At 37.0% G+C, this 8,443-nt stretch overlaps 1 protein-coding gene across 1 annotated transcript; it reads left to right on the forward strand.

Annotated features, from left to right (window-relative positions):
* The first annotated feature begins 1,297 nt into the window (after positions 1-1,297).
* Positions 1,298-7,066, forward strand: LOC110878453 (uncharacterized protein At2g33490). The gene is made up of 11 exons (XM_022126756.2): positions 1,298-1,665; positions 2,159-2,231; positions 2,596-2,670; positions 2,867-2,928; positions 3,011-3,079; positions 3,657-3,685; positions 3,761-3,968; positions 4,057-4,275; positions 5,704-5,757; positions 5,850-6,759; positions 6,839-7,066. Exons 1-10 carry the CDS (start codon positions 1,549-1,551, stop codon positions 6,756-6,758), a joined length of 1,815 nt encoding a protein of 604 aa, XP_021982448.1. The 5' UTR covers positions 1,298-1,548; the 3' UTR covers position 6,759; positions 6,839-7,066.
* Positions 7,067-8,443: the final 1,377 nt, after the last annotated feature.

The following is an 8,443-nucleotide window of genomic DNA, read 5'->3' on the forward strand; positions in this document are numbered from 1 at the left end:
TGCTCAATTTTGCCACTTTAGTCTAAATTCCAAATTTTTTAAATCTGGGTACTTGAGGTTTGCATTTTTTTTTGCCATTTTAGTCCAAATTTCCAAAAAGTCAAATTTTATCAATTTTTTTACTGAAATTTGTCTTTATCCTTATTTCAAACAAGGGCGAAATTGTCATTCTATATTATTATTAAGCAATTTATATTAAAGAAAATAAAAAAACCCTCTTTAAAAAACCATCTCTCTCTTCACAAGCACCACCACCACCTCTTTCTCTCTCTCTCTCTCTACTCCTCTCTGCCGCCACCACCGCCACCTCCTCACGCCGGCGACATTAAAACAAAGATGAAAGATCAGTGGGTTAGACACTAACGGATGAAAGATCAGTGGGTTAAGACACAGATGAAAGATCAGTGGGGTAGGGCAAGACCCAACACTGCCGGATGGATCTTTCTCTTCTCCCTCTCTCTCTTCCGGATGGATCTAGGTTGTTTGCAGGTGGTTGGTGATTAGGGTTGTTTGCAGGTTGTTTGGGATTAGGGTTTCGGTGAGGGTGGTGATGGTGGAGACGGTGGGGGGTTGTTTGCAGGTTGTTTGGGATTTGGGTTGTTGTAGGTTTGGGGTTAGGGTTCCTGTGGAGACACCGCCACTGCCGGCAACCACCTTAGCCATCATCTGTGTCGTTTCCCTCTTTCTCTCTCCGACTTCCTCTCTGATCTCCTCTCTTCGATCTCCCTCTCTCTCAAAGATTTTCGGTGTGTGTATGTGTCTGATTAGGGTGTTAATGGGTGATGGATGTGTCTGATTGGGTGTTAAGTCGGTGGTGGTGGGTTTATGGTGGCGGTGGTTCTCACAGAGGCAGCAGGGGTGGGGGTTTGGGTTTTGTGGGGATGATGGTAGTGCAGTGGTGGTGGTGCGAGGGTCGAGGTGATGCCGTCGGGGATGGTGGTTGAAGCCGTCATGATGGTTGTGGTGGTGGGAAGATGAAGTTCTGGAAGTCCGGGATGTTGAAGATGAAGTTCTGGGTTCTTGCCCTTTTAAGGTTTTTTTTATTTTCTTTAATATAAATTGCTTTATAATAATATAGAATGACAATTTTGCCCTTGTGAGAGATAAGGAAAAAGACAAAATTCAATAAAAAATTTGACTTTTTTGAAATTTGGACTAAAATGGCAAAAAAATGCAAACCTCAAGAACCCAGATTTAAAAAATTTGGAATTTGGACTAAAGTGGCAAAAGTGAGCAAACCTCAGGGACCATTTTGGCTATTAACTCTAAAAAAAAAAGTGACAAGAATGGTTAGTGAAAAAGATGGTCAATGTTTGTCATTGCGAACTTACAAAATTGTCCACCTTTAACTCCCTCTTCTTCTTCGATCCATTTTTCTGCTTCTCTTCTTCTTCTTCTTCTTCTTCTTCTTCTTCTTCTTCTTCTTCTTCCTTCAATTAATTTTCGCACCACACAAAACCACCGATCAATTACATGTCTCTCGTTCTTTCTTTCATCTTCTATCCTTTGTTTTGAATCCACTATTTGCTTTAATTTCTGTATCTAACCATGAAATCGTCACTGGGGAAGCTAGGGCGCAAATTGAGCATGACCAGAAGCGATGTGAAGGAGAAGAGAGATCATCAACCGTCCGCACACTTAGAAGAACTTGCTCAGGCTTCAAAGGTAGGGTTTTTCCCCCTTTTATTTCATTCAATTTTGTTCATGTTTATTTGAGTCTTTAATTTAATTCATTATGGTGTAGACTCGATTAGGGTTTTAATTTTGTTGTTTTTGGATGTTAATTATGCTTGTATAGTACCATATGGCTTATGTTTTATTTTCACAGTTTCAGTTTGAAAAGATTTGTTTATTGATTAACAAACAAACAAACAAACCCTATTGTTTGCTTTAAAGGTGTTTTTTTTTTTTTTTTTTTTTTTTTGTTTTGTTATGTTGGTGAGTTGACTGTAACAGTGATAAAGGGGTAGTGAAGTATTGAAAAATGTTAGTTTTGTTTAATATTGAAGGACTGTTGGTGTTAGACGATTAAAAGGTGAATTGATATAACGGGTCGAAGCAATGCAGATAGAAAGAATTAGAGAGAGGATGTGATATTGGCTAGATTTTGTCTCTATAATCCCTTTACTAATAGACGATCGTTTAACTAATTTTGCAGGATATGCAAGATATGAGAAACTGCTATGATTCGTTATTAGCTGCAGCTGCTGCTACGGCAAATAGCATATACGGTAAGTGTCTGGATTGGCTTACTGATGTTGTATTATTTTAAGTAGAAGCAGTTTGGGGGATTATTTAACTATGACCACACACAAGATTTGTTCAACGGGTGATATGGAGGGAAATGATTCGAACCAATGTGGTTGTTGCACGACGATAAATATGGTTAATGTATGCTTGTTACTTTCAGCTTGTTCGGAGTGTTTTACATTGCTGATTTCTTGTGAATTTTGTCCGCCACATATGGAAATTTATGTTTAATTCTTTAACCGTTAAGTTTTTGCATATGAATGTCTAACTAGTGGTAATTTGTGTTCTTCTTTTCTTTCCATTAACATACAAGTCAATAATTTTCGAATCATATTTGTCTCTCAGAATTTGCGGAATCACTGAATGAGATGGGGATATGTTTGCTGGATAAAACTACAGTGGACCCTGACGATGAAAGTGGTAAATAAGAATTGCATTTTGCTCCATTATATGTCATTAGACCACCTGTCAGAAATAGCTACTTAAAAATTTGAAAACATATGAAATGGCAAAAAAATAATTTAAATATGTCGTCATAATCACAAACCCAGAGCAATTTATTTGTTTTTAGTGATTAAACTCAGTAAAGGCACGCCGTTATGCATCCCTTTTGCAGGAAAAGTTTTACAGGCCTTGGGAAATATGCAATCAGAACTTCAGAAAATTGCTGATACATACGTAAGGGTTTTTGTGTGTGTGTGTTGTTTCCGCATTACTTTCTGATTTAACGAGCAGTGACTCCATTCTCTTGAAATGACAGCGTTCTTATGTAGTTGTCACGGTTACACACCCGACAGAGTCTCTTCTAAGTGAGTTGCGAAAAGTGGAGGTTAGTAAACTATTAGAATCCACTAATTCTCATCAATTCGTTTATCGCTTTAAATGGATGCTTCTGAAGCAGACTTAGAATTACAGGAAATTTCACAGTTTTTTATGGTCTTGCATAATATTAATATGAGTAGATTAGTGTTCTATATATGCACAATAAAGATGTCGGTAATGATCGCGTATAAATGTAGAATCCCTCCAGAGTTGTTTATATAAAAAAAGATGATGACAATTGTGATAAGCGTGTCATAGAAGGCGTGAAAGGCAATCTAACATATGATGACGTTGTATAGTTTCCAAGATTTATTACTTAAGTGATTAATCTTTTGGCATTATTACTTTTCATGACTAAATTTGTGCGCATATCTTTTAAATACAGAACTAATCATAAAATTATAAATGTTGTTACGAATTTACGATAAGTATTCTTAATGTCTTTAGCCTTTTCTTCAAACATAAAGGATATTTTATGACATGAATTATTTTTTATTGTATCTGAAAATGGAAATTATTGTAAGCATATGGAAACAGTTATTATTAGCGTTTATCATTAACGTATTGCTCAATTACTGGTGCAGGAAATGAAACTTCAATGTGATGAGAAAAGGTAGAATTTCCTTTCGTCCTGTTCCAAACTTTGACTTTGAAGTGAAGATGTGTTGACTTTTTATATAATTTCCAGGGAAGCATACGAATACATGATGGCACAACACAAAGATAAAGGAAAACTGAAAAGTGGAAAAGTTGAAAGTTCGGTTATGCAGAAGCTACAAGAAGCTCAAGATGAATATAATGAAGTGGCTAGATTATGTGCGTTTCGTGTAAAATCACTCAAGGAGGGACAATGCCGTAGTCTTTTAGCACAGGCTGCTCGTCATCATGCTGCACAGGTGTCCATTTCTTTTTTCGTTTTAATTTTTTTTATAATAATTAGTTTATATTTCAGTATTTGTGACCCTACCAATATCCTGGAAGCAGTTGAATTTCTTTCGCAAGGGAGTCAAAGTTCTAGAAGAAGTTGACCCGCATGTAAGAAATGTTGCGGAGAAGCATCGGATTGATTGCCAACTCAGCGATGGGGCGGCTGGGGAGGAGGGTGAAGGCATAAGTAGCTACGAAAGCACTGATGACGGAGAATTGAGTTTTGACTACCGACAGAAGAAACAAGGGATTGCCACTTCATCAAATCCAATGGAGGTAATCTTGTTTTAATGTTTTTATTACATGCTTTTCTTTTGTTATATGTTAGTAAATTGTCAGAGCAATGCCATATATGCTGTTTTGGAAGTAATATGTATGACATTAAATAAATTGATTAAAATAGCAGTAAACATTAATAAAAAGGAATCAACCAGTTGCAGAATATGCTCCGGTCAAAGTTCAATCTACATAGTGACGTCATTCATGAAATATCATATATTTATCAGAATTGCTCTATTATATTATATTTAAGGGTGTTGAATTGTACTTTAGGTACTTGTAGATAGATACGAGTAGGATTGAATCCACAGAGATTGATTTAAGTATCCTTTTGTCTTCTTTAGTGTGAATAAATGCCATTTTTTTAATTTTCTTAAACTCTTATTTGGGGGAGGGGGTTACTTAATGAATACTATTGAATAAAATGATGAAAATAGCAGTAAATATTATAAAAAGGAATAAACCAAGTGCAGGATACTAGGATATGATCTGGTCAAAGTCCAATCTACTTTAAATTCTGGATTAGATTATTTCCACTTATAAATATATCCAACACTCAAGATTAGATAAATAGGCAAATTGGAAAATAATAATCCCATCTTTCTGAAATTGGCCGATAATAATCCCAAGTCAGTTATTAGCCAATAATAATCCGACCTCGTCCAATTTTTTTGTAAAATAAACCGCCGTTAAAATAAGCTTAACGGAGTTAAGTTTTTTTTTTTCGAATTACAAACCGATGTTTTAGGGCTTTTGATCAGAACGAGGATACGAGTCGATTGATGTAAAACTTACCTCGAAATTGTGTTCGAAATGGATTGAATTTTGTTAATTGGAAGTTAAACACCCGAATTGAAACACCGTTTTCGTGGGTTGGGGGCAATATTTTGAGGTAAGTTTTACATCAATCGACTCGTATCCTCGTTCTGATCAAAAGCCCTAAAACATCGGTTTGTAATTCGGAAAAAAACTTAACTCCGTTAAGCTATTTTAACGGCGGACTATTTTACAAAAAAATTGGACGAGGTCGGATTATTATTGGCTAATAACTGACTTGGGATTATTATCGGCCAATTTCAGAAAGATGGGATTATTATTTTCCAATTTGCCTAGATAAATATATCCAAAACTCAAGAATAATCTAGTTATAGTTGTTATCCGGCTCTGAAACATGTATGTCCTTAATCGCACACGTATTAGAACAATTAAGCAAATATGGGTCTTAGATTCTAATTGACAGTTTGATATTTTGTCAACCATATAACATCATTATGCAAGTAACAATAATAACAATATTCAAAATAAATCATTATTCAGTAAATCTTGCAATCCTCTGAGAATCAAAACCTAGATTACCCCCTTAACTTGAAAGTAAAAAAGATTTACTGCATACTAAACTTGATTTCTATGCCTTCTGTTTCACAGCTGGACCGAGTGGATACGACGCATCCTCAAGCTCCAAATATAGCAGATTCCGATGTAAGCAACAGCGATTTTCTCCGTTTGATGATTATAATAATAGTTTGAAATTCTTTAAAACTTAATTTCTTTCTTGGCGGCTAATTATGCAGGCAAACGTGAATAAATATCAAGGGGAACAGATTTTTGGCAGGCAACGTCGAGTGAGCAGCTATTCTGCCCCATTATACCCGGAGAAGACCGATCCATCCGGAAAGGCGGTCAAAGAAACGCAACCCGCTCGGAAATTTTACTCTTATGTCCTACCTCCTCCCATTGACTCCAAGACTTCAAGTTCAAGACCACCACCGATATCCACCTTTCAACACCCATTGCCCGATGAGAAACATGAAAAAGATACTGGTAACGATAACCCATCAACATCTGCATCTGCTTCAAAACCCGCCCGGTCAACCGAAAATGCTACCAGTTCTTCTACGCAGTTACCTGCTCCTTCGACTGAACGGTTTTCATTCACGCAACATCATAGTACTGCGTATGATGGAAAAACGGCAGCCAAAAGACAAGCGTACTCCGGTCCGTTAACACCGAGCAAGTCGTTTTCAGGTAAGATGATGTCATCTTCCGGGGGTCAAAATGTATCTTCGCGTAGTGTTTCGCCGCCTACGTTATCTTCACCTAAAATAAGTGAACTTCATGAGCTTCCGCGGCCGCCGCCGCCTTCTACTGGCGGTACTTCATTAACCTTTTCTAAACCTAGTTTGATCGGACATACGCCGGCACCTTTGTTTTTCAAAAATCAAGAAACGTCTTCACAACAACCAAATAAACGGCCTATTTTGACATCGACCGTTGCATCCCCTCTTCCAGTTCCTCCGTTGGTTGTTTCTAGAAGCTTCTCCATACCTTCCGCCAACCATAGAGCCGTAAGTTCTTTACATGTTCCCGAGCTTAAGGTTTCACTCCATACCGCGCAAGCACCCTCTCCGCCTCTCACCCCTGTTTCACTAGCAAACGTTTCAACTGTTTCCGATGTAGCCGCTCACATGGCTCATATCTAAGGTACATTTTACGTATAATTTAATCTCTCTTTTGAACTTGGGTGAAGATGCATGTTTAATCAGAGGTTGTGTGGATGCAGGTGGAATTGAAGATGATATCGGCAGTCTTATTGAGCATATTAAATTCTTATTGGTCGAATGATCATTCATCTTGGTTAGTTTTCGTAGCAGGTGGTCTGTAATATGATGATTATGATCCATATGCTGTCTTTCAGTTTGCATTTAACTATACAATATATATAGAGAGATTTTGTTGTCTTATGAAATCATATTCTTGTTTGATGGCGATATGTGCTTTTGTGTGGCTATGGATTGATTGTGATGCGTTAATATATCTGGCGATCTTGGCCTGTTTGTTAATTTTTGGGTTATTTCGTTCTTCAAAAACAAACATATCATACGAGTCGTCTTCATTCGATTGTACCTAGGCTATTCTTGAGCGTCGCTTGCCGATAGACCACGGCTGCAAACTTTTACGGCTGCATTTCAGTGACCACAAAACCAAACTTTTCTGGCTGCATTAACAAACGAATTGAAGTTACATTGCAAATCAAATTGGTTATGGTTAGTAACATAACGTGGTCGTCTTTCCCAAAATCGGCCACATTCACACGGGTCCTCTTCCCCAACCCCACTGCACTACCCGATCCTCACGTGAACTGAATTTGTTCGATTCAGTGCTAAAGTTCGAACTACAAGGTAAACATCGTGTCTTATTCGATTTTAAAATCTGGGTTCAGCGAATCGTTTCTTTGTTCGTTGATTGAGATTCGAATGCCGGTTCTAGGTGTGTCAAATATTTTCTGTTACTTTTTAACGATTTCCATAGATCTTTGTCCTGTTTTCGGGAATCCATCAAATTTGGAAATGGTGTTTCAGGGACACAAAGACATCTTTCTCCTGTTCAACAGAAGACTGTAAAACAATCTGAATCAGCTCAAAATGATAAAACAAAAACTGAATTTTGATGCATTAAATGGTTCGAGTATGGTGCTATGAGCAGGAATTTTAGATTTTTGATTCTATCTCTGTTGTTTTATATAGTTGTGGTTGTACTGTTCCTTTGTGTAATTTTCGATTTTTGATTCCTTATAATAATTTGCAATATTTCAATTTCAAATACTTTTAAAACGACATGTTGAAACCCATACCCATTTTTATCAAAACTATATCTGACCCGAACTAAAATAATAACTCACCCGTTTTGCTAGGGATGTGCTAACAAGAATTGATGAAAAATGCCAAATGTTTGAAAATTATGAATGAATATGCAAGATGAGACCACCCGTAGTAGTGGGGTTTGATTTGGCTTTTTTTTTTTGTTCCAAAACGCCCCTCCCTCCGCCCCCTGGGGCGTTTTTTTTTTTTGTCAAAATGGGCATGGGCGTGTGCATTAAAACGCCCGATGAAGAGAGAGAATGGCCAATGGAATGTTATGATTGTTTATTTTTTATTTAATTCAATTTCAATATCTAATCATTGCAAGGGATATTATACTACTACACCATTTTTTAACTTCAAGCCCCTTTGCTGACTAGGAGCCACATGTCGGATAATGCCCAAGGAAAGGGCTTGAAGTTCAAGCCCCACTACATGTGGTCTGAGATGTTTTTATAGAGAAAATTATGAAAATACTATGTCCCTTGGTGTTTATATCTTTAGAAATCAAAAAATAAAGAGTAAAT

Source organism: Helianthus annuus, chromosome 9, assembly GCF_002127325.2.
Source record: "Helianthus annuus cultivar XRQ/B chromosome 9, HanXRQr2.0-SUNRISE, whole genome shotgun sequence".
Classification (NCBI taxonomy): domain Eukaryota; kingdom Viridiplantae; phylum Streptophyta; class Magnoliopsida; order Asterales; family Asteraceae; genus Helianthus; species Helianthus annuus.

Excerpts from the sequence above, each read along its gene's own strand:
- LOC110878453 (XM_022126756.2), top strand. The coding sequence starts at position 1,549 with ATGAAATCGTCACTGGGGAAGCTAGGGCGCAAATTGAGCATGACCAGA. Across the intron at positions 2,671-2,866 it reads GGACCCTGACGATGAAAGTG|GAAAAGTTTTACAGGCCTTG; the intron begins GTAAATAAGAAT and ends TCCCTTTTGCAG. Across the intron at positions 3,080-3,656 it reads GTGAGTTGCGAAAAGTGGAG|GAAATGAAACTTCAATGTGA; the intron begins GTTAGTAAACTA and ends TTACTGGTGCAG.